This window comes from Lycorma delicatula, chromosome 2 (genome assembly GCF_047948215.1).
Source record: "Lycorma delicatula isolate Av1 chromosome 2, ASM4794821v1, whole genome shotgun sequence".
NCBI lineage: Eukaryota > Metazoa > Arthropoda > Insecta > Hemiptera > Fulgoridae > Lycorma > Lycorma delicatula.
In genome coordinates this window covers 32,606,548-32,634,290 of record NC_134456.1, presented here as the reverse complement: position 1 = coordinate 32,634,290, position 27,743 = coordinate 32,606,548, and the positions used below count along the sequence as shown (strand labels likewise).

The 27,743-nt window shown below is 29.5% G+C and overlaps 2 protein-coding genes across 5 annotated transcripts in view; both read left to right on the top strand.

Annotated features, from left to right (window-relative positions):
- The first annotated feature begins 216 nt into the window (after positions 1-216).
- Positions 217-26,779, top strand: LOC142320615 (uncharacterized). Of its 2 annotated transcripts, none has more exons than XM_075358609.1 (6): positions 217-309; positions 6,238-6,333; positions 7,823-7,979; positions 20,314-20,507; positions 24,555-24,605; positions 26,624-26,779. In XM_075358609.1, the coding sequence occupies exons 1-6, from the start codon at positions 301-303 to the stop codon at positions 26,678-26,680; spliced, it is 564 nt and encodes a 187-aa protein (XP_075214724.1). In that variant the 5' UTR covers positions 217-300; the 3' UTR covers positions 26,681-26,779. The 2 variants fall into 2 exon arrangements, with proteins under 2 accessions (XP_075214724.1, XP_075214725.1); XM_075358610.1 differs by having other exon boundaries at positions 282-313.
- Positions 26,692-27,743, top strand: part of LOC142320614 (uncharacterized) — a 61,177-nt gene continuing 60,125 nt past the window's right edge. The window contains exon 1 of one of the 3 annotated variants that reach the window (XM_075358606.1): positions 26,692-26,830. The gene's annotated coding sequence lies outside the window, so the exon portion shown is untranslated. Of the gene's footprint in view, positions 26,836-27,743 lie in introns of all 3 variants that reach the window. The other 2 variants (XM_075358605.1, XM_075358607.1) reach the window with 2 other exon arrangements.

Genomic DNA, 27,743 nt, shown 5'->3' with positions numbered 1-27,743 from the left:
AATAAATAAAACAAATGCAAGCTAGAATTTGGTATGATAGGATGATCCCCCACTACAAGCTATGCATAAGAAAGATTGCTATGAATCGAATCGTAATTGAGAAAGATTTTGTTTCCGGTCGCCTATCAATTTCATTGTTAAGAATCGTTAGAAGAATCGGTTTCTCGTGTAACCGATTCTCGAATCTTTCGTTCAGTACAAAGAATCTAATCGAAGGAACGATTCGTTTACGATCTTCCCATTACTGTTATCTACTGAATGTGAGGTTATAAAGAAATACTACTTTCTTTTAATCCAATTATGCAGTGTGTAAGTGAAATCACAGAATATTTATAATTTTCTTTTTGTAAAATCTAGAATTGTAACTATACAGCTTTATTATTAGATAATAGTTCATTTATTTTTAATATTAAGTATAACATATTATAATAAGTATAATAATAGTATAATATTTTTTAGTATTAATAATACTTTTTTATTTTTTTATTATAATACAGTTAACGAGTTATTAAGTAACTGAATTTACATACAATATCCTTTCATGGTTTAGTAGTTTTAATCGACTTTTCCCATTATAATCCGTCTTGGAGCTTTAAAATTACACAGCTGAACTAAGTTTCTTAAATCATATGTTTACCTTATCGTAACAGCTCTGGTAAAGGTTAGAAATTATTTGTTATACACAATTAAGATAATAAAAAGCCATGATGGCTTCATCATTTATTAAAAGATTATATTGTAGTTAGATGTCAGCTACTCTCTCACTCTCTCTCTGTTGCGCAGTAATTGATGTATAAGTTACAGATAACTTTGTAATTTCTAGATATCTATCTCACAAGTTAGAAATTAAAAAAAATTGTTATTGTTATAATTTAATTAGTCTTAGAAGCTAGTAATCATCTGTGAGATTTTTTGATTACTGTTAGACTCATTTTGAGAATAAATTTTGATTTTTAATTAAAAAAATACCAAATTTATGGGATATCATTCACCATCTGTTAGATATCCCACATCTAACAGGTATGAATAGTACAATAATATCAAAAGCAATGAGTTGCTACTTGCATTTTGTTTATTTTTGGGTAACTTCTATTCATAGTTGGATATGTTCATATTTACATGAGTTCAACGGTAGAGTTGTAAAATAATTCTAACCGCAGCAAATATTTATCTTTTACTTGTTGTATGATGGAAATATAATGGGGAGATCAATTACTGTGTTGTAGACTCACTGAATATAATTGAAGTTGATTGTTAAATATAGATGCATCCATCCTAAGTGAAAATTGTGGATAGAAAGAAGGAAATTCTTTGAACTCCATGGAATGATTATTATTATTGAATATAAACAGAACAATTTGGAGGGGATTCAAATAAAGAACCTCCTATAAATTTTACTATGTAAATTCAAACTATTTCATGTTGTTCATGCCCTTTATAGAACCTTTACTGAAGAATATCTTTTATCAGTCTATTACTGTTTGAGGATACCCTTAAAAATCTTTGTTCATTATAATCCCAGAGATGGTTTGATAGATATTACATGGCATACCACAGATCAACATATTATGTGATGAGTTATGTGGAAGTTGAGAACTAAATTCATCTGCTAAAATCACTTAGGATCAAACTAGTATTTGTAATTATTGCTAAGAGTACTGTGTAGCTGAATGTAGAATATGTTGTTAAATTATTTCAATATATAGTTACGAGAATGAAAAAAAATATAATTAATGATATCACTGCATGCTGCTGGCATTACAAATTGGTAAATGATATTTATTTACTTCACTATTACAGCATTCTAGGTAAGTTGTAAATGTATTATTGTTGTATTTGCTCATATATGATTACATTTTTTTTTTTACAATTTGTTAAAAAAGTGCAAATATTGCAATCATTTTTTTATTTCAGTAATGATTAATAATCTTTAAAAGTTGATAAGTTTTGATTATATTTATCCTTTTTTGGCATTAGTTATTTGACTGGTAAGCTCCTATTTTGCTATCTCTCTTGGTTCATGCTATCTTTTAATTTTAGATTATTTACTACTTATTTTTAAGAATTTTTTTCAAATTCCCAATTCTGCATATGATGCTTGCAGACTTCTTTTCTCCATAACACTGTTCTTTATGGCAGTCTATTCTGTCCCATTAATAGAACTCACTATAAAATAGACTGTTTTCAGTGATGATTCTTTTTCTGTTTTCCAGAGGAAGCTCCTATCGTATGATAGTATAGCTTTCTTCCAGATGATTTAGATAGACAGTATTTTAATTTAAAAAACCAAATCGTCTACATAGATGATTTAAATGAATTTTGTTATTTTCATTGATTAATATTGGATCATGTTACATAATGATATTTTGCTTGATGCTGTTTTATAAGTATTTGTATGTAAAAATTGAAGAAAATTACTAGGTAAACTTGTTAAAAATTAATAGGATAATTAGTAAAAATAAATAAATAAATATACACTTGCATTCTAGACAGCAATAGCTTACAGCAGTAGAAATCTGCTTATATTGTTCCACTGCATTGTGTTGATTCACTACATCTTTGTTTTTATCAAGATGCAGTTATCCGCCTTTATGTTTCTTGTGAATCATTTATTTTTTCATAAAGGCAGTATTTTTTAAAAATAGACCAATTTATATGAAACAAAAATAATGTAGTACTTTAATTTTTAAAAAAAAGTCAAAATCATTAAAAAATGACAAAGCTGATTTTAAAAAACTGCCCAAAAGAGTAAAAAATAATAAGTTTCAATTCTTTAAATTTTAATCTTTTTATGTGTGCCAAATTCAGATAAGTAGCCCAGATTATAATAAGTGGATAATTGTGAAGTTAGAAGTTGTTTTTAATCATATGCTTATTCTGACAAAATGTTGAAATTTAAAGACAAATTCAAGTAGTATTATACTCTGTAAATAATAAAATTCAGTGACATCTAGTGTATTTTTCATCTTATAATAGTATTATTTCCTTCTGTGATTTTTAATTTCCTATTTTTTAAACTTATTTATTTTTAATTTGTGAATTCACAATGTTTAGTATTTCTTCTGATTTTTTTTTTTGTTTCTGCCAAAAAAAGTCAGCAAATTAAAATGTTATTTTCCGTCTTTGCACTCTCACATTTCTCTATAAATTCCTTTACTTGCTTTTTCTACTGGAAGTTTAAAGACAGTGGGGATAAACTACATCCTTGTCTTTTCTGAATCAGCGTATTACATTTTTTGTTTTGTTCTCATATCTCGGCAACCTCTTTATGCTCCTTTGTTTAAATTTAAACCCTTAGCCATTAAGACTAGTTTTTTATCTATTAAAAATAAACTTTCTTTGTCCTTTATTAACAACTGCTGCAGAACACACTTTTGAATGCACTCCAGAAATGTGCATTCTTCAATGTAAGGAGTTTACATTTTTGTATTTGTACATACTAATCCTTGTGTCAAAAAATGGTGCAGCAGGAGTAAATTTGAATTCAGCATGTATGAGTTAACCCACCGGGTTGAACGTGACTTCCAAATCAGCTGATTTGGAAGTCGAGAGTTCCAGCATTCAAGTCCTAGTAAAGTCATTTATTTTAACATGGATTTGAATACTAGATCTTGGATACTAGTTTTCTTTGGTGGTTGGGTTTCAATTAACCACACATTTTAGGAATGATCGAACTGAGACTGTACAAGACTACACTTCATTTACACTCATACATGTCATCCTCATTCACCCTATGAAGTATTATCTGAAAGATAATTACCGGATGCTAAATAGGAAAAAGGAAGAAAGCATGTATGAGTTATATCTCAGTAGTTTAGGCTGAGTCATTCTATCATTCCCACATGCAAGTACAAATTGTCATTTTATGTGTATAATAATGTACTGTAAACTATCTCTTGTCTGATGCCATGGCTAATGATAATCAATTAAAAATTTTGTTGGTCTTTGTTATTGATGTTAATGAACAAAAAAAAATTCCTAAAAATATTTAAAGTATACTTATCAAAAAAAAAATCCAAGTCATCTAAAAATCCCAATAAACCTCCAAAAAAAAATTAAATAGAATTAAGTAGAAAGACAAAAATAATCACTAAAAAAAAACTAAAAAATAAAAAAATATACAATGGATTTTTATACTTAAGCAAGAATTAAGAGTTCGTCCTAAAAAGACTCGAAACGTTTGAAAAAGATTGAAAAGTTGTACGATTTTACTAAAACCCCTATTAGATATAATTCTATTCGTTCTATTTCAGTAACGAGTCCTAACGCGAAGAAAATATTAAATGCCGTGAATACCGATTCTGAAATGCCGAATTTTTCTAAAAGTACATTACATCGTGTTTTAAACTCATTTAACTTTCGTTTCACGTCTAGAAAAAAGTGATTCTGTATTGATTGAACCCGAAGATATTATTTCACGGCGTAGTTAAAATTTAAAAAGAATTAAACGATTTCCAGAAGAGGCTAAGACAATTTATTACCTAGATGAAACTTGGGTTATGATTAATACGGACATGCACGGGAATAGATAGGGGTGGATAAAGAAGTAAACAGCGCAAAAGACGCTTTTATGAAAGGTTTGTCAACTGGTGTGAAACCCCGGCTGGGAAAGGTAAACGATTAGTAGTAACGCACATAGGAAGTGAAAGTGGGTTTTTGAACGGTGGTTTATGGGTATTTGAATCCAGATCTTCCCAAGAGTATCACAATGAAATGAATGGTGACAATTTTATTCAGTGGTTTAAAAAAATTGTCAAAAATACTGCTGAAGGATCCGTCATAGTAATGGATATTGCGGCGTACCATTGTCTGAAAACTGAAACAATTTCAAATGCTTCTACCCGAAAAGGTAAAGTCCCTACCCGAAATTCGGAAATTGCCGAATCTTTAAAATCGAAGAAAATCGCGGTAATCGAAAACATGTTAAAAGTAGAACTTTTAAAAATAATAAAATCAATTAAATAAAAATATATTCATTATCAAGTAGATGAATCGCAAAAAAACTAAAAATTGTGTAATGTTCCGTCTTCCTCCAAACCACTGCAATTTTAACCCGATAGAATTGATGCGGGCTTAAGTCAAAGGCTACATTGGGAGTAATAACACTAAAATGAAGTTACGTGGTATAAAACATTTATTTTTAGGTGTTAATAGAGTAGATGTAAATACTTGGAAAAATTTATTTAACATGTAATTAAAGAAGAAAAAAGTATAAGAAGCTCTTATTATAAGTTTGTGTGAAAATATTAATGAAGATATTGTCATAGATATGAGAAACTATGACAATAGTTCAACAGACAGCAGCTTATCGGGTATTGAAGAAATACATTGAGGTAACAAATATTTTTTTGTTTTTTATCGCAATTTTCTCATGTTTATATTACAAGTTACTTTTATTTATTTCATTTCTGTGGTAAACATAAAGAGAGTGCTTTTTTTCTCGGATGGATTGCGCTAAATTAGATTAGAATCGTCACACTATTATGTTTGGGTTTGCTGCACGCTTTCGTGAAACAAATTATCATTTCAGTTACCTCGCTGTTCATTCCAGAGAGCTTTCAAATTCACCATTTTGCTTATCTCAAATGTTATTTTGTCAAATAAACATGTCGCTTTTTTACAATCAAAAAGTATAAAAGGTAATAATTAAAATTATAAAAAGTAATTATAAAGCTTGAATAATTTTTTAAAATGAAAGAAACGTGGACAAATAATCGGTTCATTGAAAAACGGAATTACAATAGTTCGTAATTAAGAATTATATAGTTTTAATTAATTGTAGTTAGAATTTGAAATTAAATGAATACTTAGAATTATTGCTTCATAAAGAATACTTTAGATAGAATATTTGTAAAAAGATAATTAAAATTAAATAGAACAGTACATCAACCAAGTAATACCACACAAACTTGCATCAGCACACACTTGCTCTAGGAATTTTGAAGGACTGTAAAACAAGTCGATACACACACACTCTTCTATGCGTCATTCAACTGCAAAAAGTAGCACCCACATATATACACTCTTGCAGGAGGTGCAGGAATGCACATTCAAATGTGCATTACTGATTGTGTATCTATGGCAGCCTTAAGAATCTGTTATTGTTTTATTTTCATAAAAAATTACAATTTTTTTTTTTTACCAGTCCATATAAAGAACTCAAAAGCATTCAATAAGTATATTTTATTCCTATGTACTGGTTTGAAAAGTAATAATTTATTTTATATTTATTGGTAGGAGAATGAAGCTTGTTCTGAGGCAATTTGTTGTCATTATATTATTAATAACGAACTGCCTGCAAATCTTGTACAGATTGAAGCAACGAGCCAAGAAGTAAGTACATTTTTGTTATGTTTTTATAAAACCAGTTTACTTAATTTTGTATTAAAAAATTGAGTACACCAGAGCTCTACATCAACCAATTTGTGTATGTCTAGTTTATATCTATAGATATAAATTTTTGTTAAACATGTTTCCCTGTTGATCTTGACAACTTTTAGTTTTATTTGTGGCTAAGCTAATTTATTACTTACGGTATTACTGTAATAACTGAAGAGGAATCCATGGATTCAAAAAGCCTTTTTTGTGAACTGGTATGTTTTCATTGAATTTACTGTTAATTTGATGTTTTTATGGGTAGTTTTTGTTGGTAAATATTTAATTATCTTATATCTGCAATTTGCATTTGTAATGGCTTGAAGGTGGTTTTCTTTAATATTTTTATCTTTTATATGCTTATTTTTTATTAGTACTACCCATAATTTCACTCATAACATTAATTATAAATAAATGAAGAGAATGCCTTGTGATAAGAAAAAGAGATTGAAATTTTATTAAGGAACTCTCTACCTTGATATCAAGAATATTATTTGTTAATTATATAAAAAAACTAAAATCAAAAGAGAAAACGTTTTTATGTATATGTCAGTAATGGTAGACTGATTCAAGCATCATACAGCATACATACTTCAATGTAATTTTCCAAGGAACAGTACACAAACAAATTTGTACAATAGATGTATTTAATTAATTGTCATTCTCATGTAGGAGATGAAGACCTAAGCACAATTACTATATGTATTATATAAAAAAGATATCCGTTTCAATTCCATATTTATCTATGCTGAGATAAAACCTTTAATTGTTATACTTAGCAATAAAATAGAGGTAATAGAGGAAAATGATGCTTTATATAAAATTTAAATTTTATAAATAAATTACTGATATGACTGTAAGTATAAATGAAACTTGTTAAGTAACATTTAAAGTAAAATTATTCTTGCTTTTAATTGTCTGCATCATTTACATAGATAATTTGAAGATTATTTACAAGAAAATTTAAAAAAATTATGGTACATCAAATGTTGTACTGTGTTTTGTCAGAAACTTAAACATCAGTTGCACCTTGATCTATTCTGAACTACTATAATAGGTTAAATATTTGTTCTGATATGCCCTGGAGTTAATGTTGTTCACATTGTGTATGATATTTCAGGTAACATCCTATACACTGTGAACAATATTAACTCCAGAGCATATCAGAATAAATATTTAAATACTAAGAGTTGTACTTAAAATTGATCAGTAATTCAAGAAGATGCATTTTTAATGATAAATATCAATTTATTTTTTTGTAATTTATAGATGAATCTTTTGTATTGTAATTGTTTATTCAGTAACTGTTATTGTACCTTGATCTCTTCTAGGTAGAAGTAAAAATACTGTAAGGATTTTTGATATCTCTAAATGTAAATTTTAGACAGATTCATATTATTGTTTCCTATTATATAACAATTTATTTTCTTTTGTTGTAAAATTCTAGATGAAGATGAGAATTGAAGATCTTATAGATGATAAACGAATGCAAACTAATAAAAGGAATGAAATAGAGTTTTTCTCCTGTGAAAAAAAGCAGAACTCGTGTGCTAGAATAGATGCTGCATTAAAATGTAAACGAGGTGCTAGAAGTCATCTGAAAGGTGAACCAGGATTTTTTTCTAGCGTGATTAGAAAATGTACAGATAACATCAGTAATCAGTATTTATTTTTGTTAATACTGCTATACATTGGAGCATAAGATCAATAACTGTTATACTGTTAAGATCAATAACTGGTTAGTTATAACTGACTGTTATTTGACCTGTTATTTTATTAACCTTTTGCTCAGTTCTAATTGATCATGTTCCATTTAACATTCCTTTTTTTATAACCTTAATCAGAAAAAATTGTTTGAAAAATTGTTTGTGTTACAGGTCAAACAAATAACGAATATAAGCTTATATTCTATACATGACATTAATGAGATAGTTCTAAAGTTCTAAATATAGTAGTATCAGTTAAAAAAATTTAAAACTTCTGAAACACTTTTATTTCATAAGAGTAGTTTGTCCATGTAGTTAACAATATTGTATTTTATATAAGTGTTAGTTATGTAAATATGAAATTAAATATGATTTAGTAAAGTACTTTAACTGTAGGAATATATTTGTTTTTCTCAGTCATATAATTGTTTTTCTGCATTCTCTATTTCTATTTATTCTTTGCCAATCATTTAACATCAGTATCCTGCATTTTCACTTACTTTTGCTATTATATCATTTTTTTTTTTTGTCTTCAGTCATTTGACTGGTTTGATGCAGCTCTCCAAGATTCCCTATCTAGTGCTAGTCGTTTCATTTCAGTATACCCTCTACATCCTACATCCCCAACAATTTGTTTTACATACTCCAAACGTGGCCTGCCTACACAATTTTTCCCTTCTACCTGTCCTTCCAATATTAAAGCGACTATTCCAGGATGCCTTAGTATGTGGCCTATAAGTCTGTCTCTTCTTTTAACTATATTTTTCCAAATGCTTCTTTCTTCATCTATTTGCCGCAATACCTCTTCATTTGTCACTTTATCCACCCATCAGATTTTTAACATTCTCCTATAGCACCACATTTCAAAAGCTTCTAATCTTTTCTTCTCAGATACTCCGATTGTCCAAGTTTCACTTCCATATAAAGCGACACTCCAAACATACACTTTCAAAAATCTTTTCCTGACATTTAAATTAATTTTTGATGTAAACAAATTATATTTCTTACTGAAGGCTCGTTTAGCTTGTGCTATTCGGCATTTTATATCGCTCCTGCTTCGTCCATCTTTAGTAATTTTACTTCCCAAATAACAAAATTCTTCTACCTCCATAATCTTTTCTCCTCCTATTTTCACATTCAGCGGTCCATCTTTTTTATTTCTACTACATTTCATTACTTTTGTTTTGTTCTTGTTTATTTTCATGCGATAGTTCTTGCGTAGGACTTCATCTATGCCGTTCATTGTTTCTTCTAAATCCTTTTTACTCTCGGCTAGAATTACTATATCATCAGCAAATCGTAGCATCTTTATCTTTTCACCTTGTACTGTTACTCCGAATCTAAATTGTTCTTTAACATCATTAACTGCTAGTTCCATGTAAAGATTAAAAAGTAACGGAGATAGGGAACATCCTTGTTGGACTCCCTTTCTTATTAGGGCTTCTTTCTTATGTTCTTCAATTGTTATTGTTGCTGTTTGGTTCCTGTACATGTTAGCTATTGTTCTTCTATCTCTGTATTTGAACCCTAATTTTTTTAAAATGCTGAACATTTTATTCCAGTCTACGTTATTGAAAGCCTTTTCTAGGTCTATAAAAGCCAAGTATGTTGGTTTGTTTTTCTTTAATCTTCCTTCTACTATTAATCTGAGGCCTAAAATTGCTTCCCTTGTCCCTATACTTTTCCTGAAACCAAATTGGTCTTCTCCTAACACTTCTTCCACTCTCCTCTCAATTCTTCTGTATAAAATTCTAGTTAAGATTTTTGATCCATGACTAGTTAAACTAATTGTTCTGTATTCTTCACATTTATCTGCCCCTGCTTTCTTTGGTATCATAACTATAACACTTTTTTTGAAGTCTGATGGAAATTCCCCATTTTCATAAATATTACACACCAGTTTGTATAATCTATCAATCGCTTCCTCACCTGCACTGCGCAGTAATTCTACAGGTATTCCGTCTATTCCAGGAGCCTTTCTGCCATTTAAATCTTTTAATGCTCTCTTAAATTCAGATCTCAGTATTGTTTCTCCCATTTCATCCTCCTCAACTTCCTCTTCTTCCTCTATAACACCATTTTCTAATTCATTTCCTCCGTATAACTCTTCAATATATTCCACCCATCTATCGACTTTACCTTTCGTATTATATATTGGTGTACCATCTTTGTTTAACACATTATTAGATTTTAATTTATGTACCCCAAAATTTTCCTTAACTTTCATGTATGCTCCGTCTATTTTACCAATGTTCATTTCTCTTTCCACTTCTGAACACTTTTCTTTAATCCACTCTTCTTTCACCAGTTTGCACTTCCTGTTTATAGCATTTCTTAATTTCCGATAGTTCCTTTTACTTTCTTCATCACTAGCATTCTTATATTTTCTACGTTCATCCATCAGCTGCAATATATCGTCTGACACCCAAGGTTTTCTACCGGTTCTCTTTATTCCGCCTAAGTTTGCTTCTGCTGATTTAAGAATTTCCTTTTTAACATTCTCCCATTCTTCTTCTACATTTTCTACCTTATCTTTTTTACTCAGACCTCTTGCGATGTCCTCCTCAAAAATCTTCTTTACCTCCTCTTCCTCAAGCTTCTCTAAATTCCACCGATTCATCTGACACCTTTTCTTCAGGTTTTTAAACCCCAATCTACATTTCATTATCACCAAATTATGGTCGCTATCAATGTCTGCTCCAGGGTAAGTTTTGCAGTCAACGAGTTGATTTCTAAATCTTTGCTTAACCATGATATAATCTATCTGATACCTTGCAGTATCGCCTGGCTTTTTTCAAGTGTATATTCTTCTATTATGATTTTTAAATTGGGTGTTGGCAATTACTAAATTATACTTCGTGCAAAATTCTATAAGTCGGTCCCCTCTTTCATTCCTTTTGCCCAGCCCGTATTCACCCACTATATTTCCTTCCTTGCCTTTTCCAATGCTTGCATTCCAATCTCCAACTATTATTAAATTTTCATCTCCTTTTACGTGTTTAATTGCTTCATCAATCTCTTCGTATACACACTCTACCTCATCATCATCATGGGCGCTTGTAGGCATATAGACGTTAACAATCGTTGTCGGTTTAGGTTTTGATTTTATCCTTATTACAATGATTCTATCGCTATGTGTTTTGAAATACTCCACTCTCCTCCCTATCTTCTTGTTCATCACGAAACCTACTCCTGCCTGCCCATTATTTGACGCTGAGTTAATTACTCTAAAATCACCTGACCAAAAGTCGCCTTCCTCTTCCCACCGAACCTCACTAATTCCTACTATATCCACATTTGTCCTACCCATTTCCCTTTTTAAATTTTCATTTATATCATATATATATATATATATATATAAATGAATGTTTGTTTGTTTGTCTTGTCCCGTATGTGTTCCTATACCATTCATATTCATCTGATTTTCGATGAAACTTTGGTGAGTTGTGTGCATGCCTGCAAAGGTTTCTGAATTAGTTTGGACCCGCTAGGTGATGCTGAGGTTGAGATACATCGAAAAATTATATTTGTGGACTGATTTGGCTCATATTTGTGAGTTTCATGTAAAACATCAAATTTAAATAAAACACAAAAACAAAATTTTATAATTTTATAAGAATAAATTTTTAATAAACAAATAAAATAAACTTACTATGTTGGGATTTGCAAAACAATGTACTAGGACTATGTTGCTTATGTTTCTCTCGAGTTTTACAAAAAAAAATTACAATAACTCAGCACATCAAAAAATATTTCTAACAGCAATGGATAATACATATTACTTATAAAAATAAAGAAAAATTACAATAAACAATAAACTACAGATGAGGAATCTTCTGATAAGTCCATGAATGTCTTTATGGATTGGCCTTTGATATCAAATTCTCATACCTGTATTCCGTACAAAGGTCACAGCCTATGATTTTCCTGATTAGTTTTTTTTTTTTTTTTAAATGCTCACAACACTCATCTAACTACGACGAAGTCCTGCATATAATTGACCGATGGTGTCACAGGTACCCCCCCACCACTATTTCTCAGAATTCTCCAAGTCTGTGTGAGTATGTGTACTCACACAAACATAACACTCTTTGTATAGAAAACATTTGCTCATTTTTCACACATGATGTCATATTTCTTAAAATTCTATTTTAAGAAGGAATTTGATAACTAATGAATCATGTTGCTATTAATTTCATTTTTACATTTTTTTTTTTTTTAAATATCGTCCGTCAACGTGTTAAGAAATCCATATAACAAATAATTTACAATAAAATAAAATACAAATAAATTAACCAATTTAAATTGGCCAATTCAATTTAGTTTAAACTTAGGTGAGAATTTATAATGGTTACAGAAGCCCCCTTTTTTGTTGCTCAGAAAAGCTTCCCTTTTCTGATCAACAAAAAACCAAATAATCAAATAAGGTCTGACCTTTACAACAAATATTAAATTATATCAGAATTTATAATGGTTACATATTCAGCATATATATTAGTTATATGAGAAGAAAAGGTTTTGCAAAAACTATACTCTCTAGATGGCGCCAGTTCAAGATATTTATGAAACAAACAAACAGACTTTCTTCTTCTATATATGCATGTTCATATCTTTGTCCCTTCTAGACTAAAAACTACTGGACTGATTTACATGCGGTAAAAGGAGAAGGTGAAAAGAGGAAAAAGGGGGAAATGGAAAAAGGGAAAAGTGAAAGGTTAAATTTTATGGAGTTTTGTATTTTTAATGTATTATCAAACTTTCAATTGTGTTCGTTTAATCTGTATATATACTCATATCTAGCAATAGTGATGTATACAATAGTGATGGGTCTGCTAGTAATCTTATATTTTTCTCTATCTGGGGTGGCAGGTTTCAATATGTCATGTCATCCTACATGTTCTTGTTAATCTCTTTTTTCAGGTTCTTCTTAAAACATCTTCATTTTGAACTTTATCTAAAAAGTTCGCATTTTTAAAATTCTTTCATACAGATGTTTTAACAAAAGTTTTTCTTATTCCTCTATATATGTTTGATATTAGCACCTATGCATGAAAGCACTATCTTATAGTACTCTACCTCTAATGTCTTCTTCATCCTGTAAATTCATCCATTACCTAAATAACATTTTTATGATCTGTTTTACTCATTTATACTTTCTGAATAATCTCTCCCATTAGTAAATTTGTTTCATTCAGTATTTTTATGATTGCTATTTGGAATCAGCTAAAAGAACAAAATCATCTGCAGATCTTAAAATTTTAATTTTTTCTTCTTGAATTGTTGCTTCCCTTGTTCTCTTTTAAACCTTTTCACATAAATCTCTTTCCTCCCCTCTCACACCCTCTTTCACTATCTATCTATATTTATTTCCTCTATCTATCTGTGTATAACAGGGATTGACTACATGTTTTTCTCAATCTTTTCCTTTCTCAGATTACAACTACTTAATTGTTTAGATTAAACAATGTGGATGAGATTGTGAAATGCTTTATTTGCTTTTTTTATGTTCTGTGTGTTTATAACATGTTTGGGACCAGCTGAGCCACAACAATAAGAACCATAATAAGAACTGATTTATTTTATAATACACTACAAAATGTGTCAAAAAAAAAACAGTGCAAAAAAAGTGTCACATCAATCAACATTCATCCACAATGCTTCTATTTCAGTAATACATTTCTTAAAGTTTTATTCTACTCCATATTTTGTTCAGATTTGCTTAATAGAAAAAAAATAATAAAAATTAGAGGACAATAAAGAGCATTTTAGCTTTTTTATAGATGCTTATTTGTGTGGAGGTGCATCTACACAACACTGTGATTTGGTTACCTTTTGTTAAAAAGCAAGATGAAATGTAATATCACTTTAAGATTATCAAATATTAAACGATTCACTTTCAAAGCACTGGATCTTTTTATTTCAAAGGATCGTGCAGAGTTAATTAGCATCTCCTTCAGTGGAGTTAATTAGATAGCACTGTTGTTAAGAGTACCATTAAGAAGGTGCTAAATTTCCTCTAAAAGAAAAAATTGATGTATTCTGAAAGTAGATTGTTAATCTATATTATTACATAAAGAGGAAGGCTTTTTTTATTCAGGGTAAACAAAAAACTACCGGATAAATCGCAGCCAAGTTTTTACCCATGTTTCTTTGCATAACTGAGAAGAAATATATTTCATCTTGAAAAATCTTGTTAAAACAACAATAAAAAAAACACATTAAAAAGATAATGCTTTACTGCCTCCATATGTAGAATGTTGACTGTGAACTAGGCAGCGGTTATTGTCTCTGGCAATAACTTTTTATGTAGTATATTGGCTCTCTGCTAGGTGGTGAACATGTTGCGCTAAATTCAGTCTACTTAAACATGAGTGCATAAACTCGATAATCATTGAATATCAGAAAATTTTAATTTGTTTCTTTGATATACATATAATAGTTAGGTTAATGCAGTTGTATTCGATTTCTTGGGTAACATGATATATTGGTTCTGTGACAGGCAATAAATATTTGATTATTCAAATTTATAAAATTAAATAAATAAAATTAATAGATAATAATAAGTAAATAAAAATACAAATATAAATTATAAATTAAAATACTATATGTTTAGAGATAAAATTAAATAATCTGTAAATTAATTGACAATGGACTGCTTCTAGCAGGAGAGAGTGTAAAATAAAGCTTTGCCTTTAGTGTGGAGAGAGCCATGTGCAGCCACCTGGCGCATCACCCCAGTAGCTGGCGTTCATTCTCCCCAGTAGCAGCTAAAATAAAAATGTGAGCTCATACGACAAACAAACCCACGCACCATCATCTTTTATAGAGAATGATTTTGGCAGTACTTATTCAGCAATAAATATTTGATTATTCAAATCTATTTTGGCAGTATTTGTTCTTTTTCATTATCTTTTGTTCAGTATTCCGAACAAACATTCTATATGCTCTTTTGTTCAGTATTTGAGTTCTTTTCCTAAAATCATGCCGAAATGGAAGAGATGTAATATTGGTAGAAAATCTACAGATGCAAGCCGAATGTCAACATTCCGTTTACATGAGCTTATAGAAGAACATGAGGATATACTTCATAATTCTACACAATATAGGAAAGCCACTTTAAAGTTCAGATTTATTTTCCTTTCTGATGCTGATCAAACTTCTCTTCATACTAATATTGTTCCAAACTTAAAGAAGGAACTAATAACAGCACTCCAGCAAGTTTTGCTGGAACATAATTATTTGATCAGAGAATTTAAATGCAATATTGGCAACACACCTTTGGGTAATGCAGAAGATTTTAAATTAATAATTCATGCTGATTGTGCACCTGTTAATCAGCATAGGGGTCACTATAATGGATCAACAACTAATCAAGTTACTGTTTTACTGGTCAATGAAGGTAATGGATCTGGAGATATAATCTTATGTTGTCGTGACGGTCAAATGCAATATGCATCTGAGTTTCGTCGCTCTTATGATCCTTTACAATATCCCCTTATGCTTTTGAAGGGTGATGATGGTTATTATCCAACTATTCCACCTAATAATAATGAACAAAACAGTTTCGTGCATGCAATTTTATGCTTTTTGATGTATAGTGTGAGATAACATTGGCAATTTTCTACATTACTACAGAAACTTATTTAATCAATATTGTGTTGACATGATGGCTGAAATGATCACTGAAAAAATTAGCCTTTATTCTTAATAACCAAAAAAAAAATTACATGCTGATGATTATATTCATCTTTGAGATACTGTGCAACAAGACACCAATTTTAATGCTAAAAACATTGGTCGAAGTGTCATACTTTTTTCATCTTTCATTGGTTCACCACGATATATGCATGAGAAATCCCAAGATGCTATGACATACATGCGTAAACATGGGCGTCCAGATTTATTTATAACTTTTACGTAACATCCTGAATGGCCAGAAATAAAGAATGAACTATTCTCTGGTCAAAGAGCTATTGATATCCTTACTTACCTTATCCTTTACTGACCTTATCAGTAAAAAAGAAGTATTTGGTTTGATCAACTGCTCTGCACTGTGTCTGTGGCAATAACGAAGCTTACCTCATGATTACATATTGGTATAGTTAGTAACTAAAATACAACCTGATGAAATTGATCTTATCATACCTGCTGAACTCCCTGCTAAAAATGTTGACTCGTTATTATATGTCATTGTTTGTAACATATATGTCATGGACCATGTGATGATATAAATAGGTCACCACCATGCTTGATAAATGGAGAATGTTCAAAAAAGTATCCTCAAATGTATATTTGCACTCAAATGTATATTTGCACTCAAACTACATACAGATGATGGTTACCCGACTTATTGAAGGAGAAGTCCAGAGGATGGAGGTCATACAACAACTTTAAGCATACAAGGTAACATAATTGATATTGCTAATAAATGGATCCTCTCACATTGTCCACTATTGTCACATTGCTTTAATGCCCACATAAATGTTGAATTTTGCAACTCTGTGCAAGCGATTCAATATATCTATAAAAGTATTAACAAAAGGTTCAGATCAAGCTACTTTTTCGGTTAAAAATCAAAGAGATGAATTGAATCAGTACATTAATGGTAGATATACATGTACATCTGAGGCCGATTGGCAGTTTTTTAACTTTCCAATACATCTACATTATCCCACTATTGTTCACTTAGAAAACTATCAAGATATTTATCTCACTGAACATTTTTCCGAGTACTTCTTGAAAATCCACAGAAGATCACTCTTATTGCTTTTTTTGAGGTTTGTCAGTCCAATGACTTCACTGAGACATATCCTGAAGTTCCTAGATACTATACCTATAATAGTAACAAATTTAGCAGAAGAAAGCACGGAACTGTCATCGAAGGATTTCCTGGAATCAAAACGGATGCTGCTCTGGCTAGAGTGTGTACAGTTCATTCAAACCAAAGTGAATGCTTTCATTAGTGTATGTTACTGCATACTGTTAAAGGACCTACATCTTTTGATTACTTGAAAATTGTTGGTAGTGTGTTACATCAAACATATAAAGCTGCTTACCCTGCACTTGGCTTATTGGAAAATGATAATCACTGAAAAGGCACTTGCTGATTCTTCTACCTGTCAATCTTTGCCTAAATGGAGAGAATTATTTGCAATTATATTAGTTTTTTGTTATCCTGCCTAACCAAACATATTATGGGAAGTGTTCCAAAAAGACTTTTGTAAAGATATTTTATATCAAATCCAACATCAAACCAATAATGTTGAGATTACAGTTTCAGATGAAATATTTAGTAGAGTTCTCACTGAGATTGAAGATATTGTTGCTAGAGCAAAGGAAGCATTCAGCAAAATGAGGAGAGTGCTATGTAGCAATCTAGATCAGCAAATAAGGAAAAAACTTGCAAAATGTTTTATGTGGAGTGTGGCCCTTTATGAGGCAGAGACATGACTGTTAGGAAAGGAGAGGAGAGAAAATTAGAGGCCTTTGAAATGTGGGTTTGGAGGAGAATGGAAAAGATCAGATGGACAAAGAGAGTTCAGAATGAGGAGGTGCTTCATGTAGTAGGAGAAAGAGGGCAATTATTGAAATAATAAAAAGAAGAAAATGCAGTTGGTTGGGAGATTGGCTGAGACGTGACTGCCTGTTGGTGACGGCATTGGAGGGATTTATAATGGGGAGAAAAGCAAGAGGTCGGAGACGAATGAAAATGATAGTATAAAAAGGGAAGAAGTTACTATAAAATAAAACAGATGGCACAGAATCGAGCAGAATGAAGAGTGGCCTTGTGAAAACCTGCCTTTGGGCAGAACACTTTTATTATTAATTTAAAAACTAATATGAGAGTTCATCTTGGGGTTGGCGATGCTAACTTTCCCTTACAACTACTTTCTTTCTTTTTCCTGTTTAGCCTTTAGTAATTACCGTTCAGATAATACTTCAGAGGATGATATGTATGAGTTTAAATGAAGAGCAGTCTTGTACAGCCTCAGTTCAACCATTCCTGAGATGTGTGGTTAATTGAAACCCAACCACCAAAGAACACCGGTATCCATGATCTAGTATTCAAATCTGTGTAAAAATAACTGACTTTACTAGGACTTAAACGCTGGAACTCTCGACTTCCAAATCAGCTGATTTAGGAAAAGACGCATTCACCACTAGACCAACCTGGTGGGTTTCCCTCTTCCTCACAATGATGGTTACAGTGATGGACTCTTCCTCACAGTGATGGTTACATTTCTGTCAATGAAAACATTGGTACCAATTGGCATACAATGGATGATCTCATTTCTAATATTTATCCAGAAATTAGTAAGCTTTTACAAAAACCATACGAGTGGCTTTCTGAAACATCTATCATAACTCCTCGAAATATTCCTGCATTTGAAATTAATATGATTTTAGATATCATAAAAAAATGAAATTTTTATGATTTTTAATATGAGTTGAAGGGCAAGGCAAGGAATATCGATCTGTAATTCCTGTAATCAGTACTGAATGTGCAGTCCACTATCCTCCAGAATTTTTCAATTCTCTTAATCCTGCAAATTTTCCAGCTCATGGTCTCAATCTTAAAATGGGAGTTCTGATTATTTTACTATGAAAGCTTAACCCTCCAAGGTTATATAATGGCATGAGGTTGCAAATCAAAACTACGCAAAATCACATCATTGAGGTTACTATTTTGACAGGTCCAGCTGCAGGAGAGCTTGCTCTTATACCCTGCATCCCAATGATCTCAACAGACTTACCATTTCAATTCAAGAGGCTGCAATTCCCTATAAAACTTTCATTTGCTATAACAATCAATAAAGCGCAAGTCCAGACATTAAAACATATCTGTATTGATTTACGATCAGACTGTTTTTCTCATGGACAGTTGTATGTTGGACTTTCCAGAACTGGTAATTCAGAAAGTCAATACATTTTGCTATCAGAAAATCAAACCACCGCATAAAATATCATATACCCTGATGTTCTATCAATTTAATACTGTTAGAAAATGGGTTTGCTACATTATAATTTCGGGTGAAGTCGAGACAGGGGATGCTATATATATAAAATAACATCTCGTGAGTGTTCAACATCCAGCAAAAACTACTGAAGATAACTTGATGAAAATTTGTATATACTTTCTTCTTATGGTGTAAGTACATACTAAGAAAATCCACTTTGAAATTCCAAGTTTAATGGGTTAAAATGGAGTAACAATGACATTTTTTTTTTTATTTCAAAGTAACAGATGTGTAACTTAATTAACTTAATTTTAGGTGTGTGTAATCTTACTATGAATATCTAAAAAAAATTTCTATATTTTTTGAAATTCAGAAATAAAAGTGTTAAAATTAATTTTTGATTTTTTTAACCCTGTTAATTTTTTAATTTCTCAGTAACAAATGAAGAAATCAACCTGATATTTGATTAGTATTATCTTCAAATAAATAAACCAATTTCTAGATTTTTGAAATTCAACCTTGAAAGGGGATGAAAAACGGTAAAAAAACTTATTTACAATGATTGTAAATTTTCCTAATCCCAATATAGTAAACTAGATATTCAGTAGATTTGGGCTTGCAAATATTCTTCAAATAAATATTTAAAAACCATTTTAGGGTTTTTTTTAATTCTGATTGTTTAAAGGATGCAATGGTATACGATCCTGTGGCTGAACCAACCACAGCTACTGCCACTGTAACTGTATGTATGACTGGCTGGACCTATCTCCACTTATTTGACTAAAGAACGTAAAGTAAAAGAATTGATCGCTATGGAAACACAAATAATCATATAGCATAGCTGACGCTGCAATCAGGAGCTAGTATTTAATCATTTTAAAGGGTTATTTCTTACTGCCACCCTAAGTAATTGACATATAATTCTTTATGCAGCTCTCAATCACACTCATTTTCATTTTAAAAAATTGAAGGTAGTCATTTTAAAAAAATATCACACATTCATTGGTATATCAAGCATTCATTACATGATATTATCTTACTACTGACATTTCATGAAGTGTCTTCTACTGTACTCTTTGTATACAAAAGACAATATACTTTATTTTCGCATAAATTAATAAAAATACGTTTCCATAATTTATGCAGTAGTATTACTTAATTGTCGCTTAATTTTTTCCAAATTATTGCTAGTTTATTTTAAATTAGGCTAAATACTTGACAAAATATGTTTCATAAACAGTTTTGATTTATATTTTATTAATTTTTTTCTACAGTTTGCTCAGTTTGGAATGATTGGGGACCACAGACTGCAGTTAATATAAAATCAATGCCAAAGGTATGTAATTGTTTGCAGTGTTTCAACAAAGTAGAAAACAAAAATGAAGCTAGCAGTACAAAAGATGAGTTATTTGAGCTAAATCAACATATAAAAACAGAAAATATTCAACCTTCCAGTAATACTGTTGAGGTATGAACTATTAAGAAATTTTTTTTATTATTTTTAATTAAATGGAAGTTGCATGGTATAAAAACTGTGGTATTTTTTAATAATTTTTAGTATACATTTTGCTACATGACATTAAAATGTTAAATCATCATACTTTATTATTATTGTTAAAAATATTAGCCAAGAGTCAAATAAATATTTTCAGTGAAAGTGTAAATAGTTCACAGTTGGTAATTCTGAAGAAATAACAGCATTTAGGCAAGTGGGACACCCCAGTAAAACCAGATTGTTCTAATTGCTAATTTTGATCATACTTTATGTTTTTGATAATGCTGAATCCAAATCTGAAGTTTAATTTGATCTAAAATCACAGCAACATTTTCTAAACTACATTTTTTTTACTAAAAGCAAAATAGAAATTTCAATATTTTTTGCATTTAATTTGCAATACCTCAGCTAAATATCAATATTTGTCTTTGAAGTTTTTATGATATGGAAAATTTTCAAAGCATTTTCCAGCTGAGTTATAATTTTTCAGCATTTTTGGTGCGGTTTTATGAGTTTGCAAATTCAATTGCAAAATTTGAGTGACAAAGTATCAAATTAAAATTTTTTATCTGTGAAGTATTAAAGTTTTAGATATGAAAACTTTTTCAGAAAGTTTCAGCTCTTAATATGCCATAGAAAAAATGTTACAGAAATATAATGAACACTGAACATAACTTGAATGAGAGCCACTTGGGCATGCACGAGCTGTTTTTTGCACCAGCTAGCTATTGGTTCAAGTGCACTCGCTCATTAAAAAAAATAATACTAATTACTTTGTTTTAAGATTTGTTTTGATATATTTTGAATGTTTAACAAAGTACTTTATACCAATATATAGATTATTATATCTAAACGTAACAGATACATTAAAAGATTTTGCAAATTGAAGGAGCTGTTATATTCTATATTTAGTTTTTTAGGAGATAATTATTTTTCGATATCAATAAATTGCTTGAAAATTTGTTATGATTTTCTTTTGTGGATCATTATTTATTCAAAACAAGTATCAAATTTTTTAAACTTAAAGAATTTGCCACATGCATTTAATTCATAATACTTATTAGGCCTGCAGCGCACCTTTAAAAAATGCTCTAGAAATGAAAAAAATAGCAAGGATGAAGTAACCAGTTCAAACCAATTATTTTCAATAGTTTATGCAAAAATGTATCTAAATTTGATTTTTATAAAGGATTTACACATTGGAACATATAAAAAAATCAATAATGCATTTCTTCACCGTGTGCAATTTTAATAATATTTTCACTTTAACTCGCAGTATCTCAGGTAATTTTGAAGCAATTAATTTGAAAATTTTACAAATAAACTATTGATCTTTCTGATAAAAATGAGCTTAATTAGAGCTCTTAATGTAAATTACAAAAAAAGGTGATTTTTGAAATTTTTTCGTCAGATTTGTGAGTTTTTTCAAATTAAAAATTTGTGCTAAAAACTTTTTGAAATTATTATTTTTATCAATGCAGTATTGTAGTTAAATTCTTGAAGAAGTTTTATGGAAAGTTTCAAGTTTTCAACAAATGCATTGGTTAAAAAGTTTTAACTATATATATATATATATATATATATATATATATATATATATAGAAGACACATGGCAACATGCTTACCATGTTGAGCAAACATGTCTATATAAAAAAACATAAGCTGGTTGCTTGACCAATTCAAAAAAAATTGAAACTTACCCACTTGTTTCCTACATGTTGCAGGACCTTAAAACTATTTTATTTATTTTTTTAAATTTTTATTTAAGCAGTTTACCTGTGGCAGGCCATTTTTGTTGCGGTGTGCACACCTATTTTTATGATTGTAAGGGTTTATGGAAAAAATCATAAATAAAAAACTATTGATCCTGGAAGGGTGAAAAAAAAGCAATTTATACGTATTTCCTTAAGGTAAAAGATTGGTCCAGTGGTTTATTTACCTATCTCTTCTTTCTGTGAGAAAATTACCAATGAATTTAAACATGAAGAATGGTGAAATTTCACTTTTGGTAATTTTTTTTAAGAGGCAGGGATGACATACACAGTTTGAATTATTTTTTTATATCTAGGTATATGTTAGTAGTTTTACCATAAATAATAATATAAAGCCCCTATGTTTTTGAAGTTGACGTTTTCAATATTTTCAAAATATTTTTTTTTTTTAATTTTTAATGATAGGTTTTAATTTAATGATAACTTAACCAGTACCAGTAACCTAATACAATTTTGATTTAAAAATGCTTGCAAAACTTACCCAACCTGAGATTTCAATGAGTAGCCTACATCTTTTTTTCAAGAATTCATTTTTATTTTTATATTGTTTTATTTTAGTAAGAAAAACTAAATTGTAGCAAAATTTTAATTATTCTTCAATGAAATAGCCTGTTTTTATAGCAATGAAAGTTTATTATTTTTAGTGTGGTTAACCAGCAGCTGTGATATCTCTTCTTATACTTCTCTTGAAATTGTGTGAGAACGACCCATCACTGTAGTTAGTTAGTTGATAGAGGTGTTACATCCAAATTGATACAAGCAGCATCCAATTGTTCAATATTGTGATGTGGGGCAATGTATTTCTCTTGGTGTTTGCATTCATAGAGTTCTTTGTTCTGCTGAGAAAAAATACTTTTGAAACAGTTAACACAAAGAGACTTTCCAGGAACTAAATTTAAAAATGTGTTCTTTAAGAGCTTGCCCTAATGTTATTTGTCCCTAATGTTTTTCTTAACTGTTTTTTTATGAGTTCTCAAAGGGTCACAACAGAACTGCCCATACTGGTGATTGAATTTTGACAAAAACGTTTTACAAACACTAGTGACACATAAAAAAATACAAAAATATATTTGATTACATATAAAAAATTATTTTTTAAAAAAGCTTTTATTTAACTAATATTATATATTAACATTAATAAGAAAAAGGAAACAAATTAGAAAAACTTTCTAAAAAGTACAAAATAAGAATTAAATCAAATTGAGAATTTTAAACAAAAAAATATAATATATTAACAAACATAAAAATGCACTGAAAAGTAAAAAATAAATTATATAAGTATCTAATAAATAACCAATAAATAAAAGTAATAATTATTAAATTTTAAAATTAAAAGTAATGAAATATTTTGTTAAATAAAAGCGTGGCGCATTTTTTATAATTTATTTAAAACAACACAACATTTATTTTTACAATAATTAATCTTCATTTTCATTTTCAATAATGACGTGAGGAGGCAGAAAGGTCTGCTGGAACCTCTCCAGTTGAGACTGACTAACTACAAGTAACAATCTGGGAAAATGCACCACTCACTTTCTTTGTACGTGTTCTCACATAGTTGAAGTTCATCTTTGAATTCTGCTTATAATCTAAGCCAAATTGAATGCACTCTTTCCGCTAAAAGTTTAATTTTAATTAATTATGAATTTTTATTTAATGAATTCATAATTACGATTACAATTATAATAATGATAACAATTAATAATTTTTCAGAAAAAATGTAATTACAAAATAATAATGTAATTACAAAATGTAATAACTTTGTGCAAGATTTCTAAATTTAATTTTTATTTTTATCTTATTAACCCTTAAAGGTCATCTCGGTATAAATTTGAACCATCAAAGAATTAAAACTTGAGTTATTTTATTACAAATAAATAAAGTATATACATATACTAAACAACCTCATTAAACAAAAAATATATTTTAAAATACAGCAAATGTCTATAAATACTTATTCGAAAACATTGTTATAAATGTTTGAATTTGTTTCTATATGTAAAAAGAATGTTGTCAGTTGAAAGAACTGGGCTTGTAAGTACTTTGTATTATAGAATAAATATCTTGAGTTGTTAAATTTTATTTAATTTGCTCAGAAAACGTTCTTCTTCTTTTTTTTAACAGGATACAATTATAATTGTTCTTTTTTTTGGAACAAGATATTGAAAATCTCTTTTAGAAAAAAGTACTCGTAGATAAAATAAAACATTACGTCTGTTTTGTTGCTAATATTAATGTTATTTTTCAGAAGTCAAATGAACGGAAAACTGTAATACTTCAGCAAAAAGTTAATAAGAAGGTAAACTATAATTATTATTAGTTTTATTTATTTTTTTATAATAAAAGCAGTTACATTTATATTGTCATGTGAATTCAGTGTTATCAAGCTTAATGAAGACGACAATTGAAACACTGAAACAATTGTTTGGCAAAATTTCAATAATTCTCATAAATTGTTATAATTCCATTGATTTTTATTCAAAAAAATGTAAAATAATGATTGTATTTGAGTTGTTTGCTTAAGACTAGTTGTAAAAAGTTACAATTTCAAAAGTACCGATGAATAAACCAAGAGAATGAACATACAACTACCATCAAAAGAATTAGTAAAAATTGACAGAAGAGTAGAAAGGCAGTTTGTTTCACTTTAGCTTTTTAATTATGCTATTTGCATGATGAATTTGTGCTGTGATACCATATCTGCAATAATTATTTAATGTTTTTGAAAGTTTTTTGTTAAATAAAATTTTAATATATATTTAAGAGCTGTCCATTAAGTTTTACAGAGTAACCTTTTCTACTCTACTTTAACAGCAGGAAACATGGTCCGAACCTAATAGCTGGATAATCCAATGAATTAGCTATTTTGCCAGTTAATTTTTTCTGTCATCTATCACCATCGTAACTTTTCAAGAATTTTGAAAAAATACAATCATGATTTGTCTCGTCTAAAAATTACAGTGATATTTTATTTACTGTTATGAAAACAGGTTAAAATTTTAAATCGTGCAAAATGTTGTGATTTGTTTGTATTGATAACTGTATTTTGAAACATTTTAGAGCCATGGAAGACCATTAAAAAATTACTTTGTCACAAAAAACTGAATTGAGCAACTGTGCACCTCCAAGTAAAATTAAATTTAATTTTATTAATGAAATTTTAATTGCATTTCTATTAAAGATTTTTGAGTTAGTCCCTCAAAAGGTCACTTAGAGACTGGGAAGGGATTTTGATTTACCCCATATCTTAAAAGTTAGATTTACATCAATGAAAATTAATAATTTAATTTTTCTATCTGTTAGTTAAAATTTTAAATCGTGCAAAATGTTGTGATTTGTTTGTATTGATAACTGTATTTTGAAACATTTTAGAGCCATGGAAGACCATTAAAAAATTACTTTGTCACAAAAAACTGAATTGAGCAACTGTGCACCTCCAAGTAAAATTAAATTTAATTTTATTAATGAAATTTTAATTGCATTTCTATTAAAGATTTTTGAGTTAGTCCCTCAAAAGGTCACTTAGAGACTGGGAAGGGATTTTGATTTACCCCATATCTTAAAAGTTAGATTTACATCAATGAAAATTAATAATTTAATTTTTCTATCTGTTAGTTAAAAGTTATTTAATCCAACTGTGTATTTGTAAATATGACTGAGATGGAAAAGTTTTCTACAGTGTTTAATCTGAATAGTGTATGAACTACAACACCCCAGAAAAACAAAACATTACAGATATTTAGAAAAATGTTTATGACTATTCTTTATACATCTGCGTAAAGAATAAAAATACAGAATTTTTGTATTGGCTCTATGTTTCCAAAACAGTCATAGTTTATGATACAGATTCTAAAACTCATGTCCTAGGTGATGCTTATGCTTATTTATTTCTAGTTTTTTTCACCATTATGTTTGTATAAACATATTTTATTTTTATTTTTCAGTTCTAAGGTAATAGAAAAATGTGTTGTAATATTTTGAATATATTATGGCAAGAATCATGTGAATGAATAATTGAAAATCCTTTCTAGAGAACTGTGTAATCAGACAAATGTATTATATTATAGTAGAGAAAAGTTAGCAGCTAATAGAGTACACTCAAATTGAAAAGAAAGAAGACAAATTGATGAATTAGAAATTAAAATAAGAGTGCATTAAATGTTGTGCTTCTTAAATGTGTAGTAACAGTTTAACTGAGAAAAAATAATACAGAAACAGTTTAAAGTCATTTCACTTGTTGATAACAATCATCCTAGTATAATTAAGTATTGTAAAAGTTTATATTTTAATACCAGACAGATGTTTTTTTTTTTCCAGAAGTGTAGCATTGATAAACTTAATATGAAGATTGATGTATTAAAAAAGGAGTTATAATTTAATGAAGAACTATAAGAAGTTTGTTTACCATTATCAAGAAAGAGTACTAAAAACTGTTTAAAAAATTTATTTCATAATATAAAAGTTGTTGATTAACCTTGAAAATACTTTTATTGTAATATACAGCGTATTAACCCTGAAAATATGGTAAAGTAAGTTCTTGGTCTTTTCTGTTTTTAATTATTAATGTACAAGTGGGCCTTTGAAAACATGTGAAAAAGTTCAGGAGTGTGGGCTCTGTTCTTTGGTGCATTTACAAAGATCCTCTTTGGTACCATTTCTTCAATTGGTGAATTCTGTGTTTAGCTGGGACACGACAATTATAAAATGCTTTATCTAATAACTCCTACAATATCCACTTGTTCTGTATTGAACACATTGCGTGCATAACACAACAGACCTTACATTCTTAACCTCAGCAAATAACTGACAGTCAGAGTACGGAAGGGAGGGGTGGGAGGAACAATCAAGTGATTCATGATAGGTAGTTCTTATGTACCCACCGGATTGGTCTAGTGGTGAACGTGTCTTCCTAAATCAGCTGATTTGGAAGTTGAGAGTTCCAGTATTCTAGTAAAGCCAGCTATTTTTACACAGACTTGAATACTAGATCGTGGATACCGGTGTTCTTTGGTGATTGGGTTTCAATTAACCACACATCTCAGGTATGGTCGAACTGAGAATGTACAAGACAACACTTCATTCACACTCATACATATCATCCTCTGAAGTATTATCTAAACGGTAGTTACTGGAGACTAAACAGGAAAAAGAAAGGGAGTTCTTATGTGGGAATGTACATCCCCTTCCTTTGTTCCAATTCTTCTTGTCATTCATTTCTGAGGAAATGAATGGAAATCATCCAGTAGTTCTTTATCATTGAACTTCAATAGTTCCATGATAGAATAAAGGAAAACAAATAACAGTGTTGGTTTGTTGTTGACCAGTATTGATTGTATCCATCTATCTACATATTGTATTGTACTGTTAGCAAACTCTCACTTTCTTTTGCTTTCCCTCACTCTGTTTTTGACAGTATTTAATCTTTGTAGGACAAAAG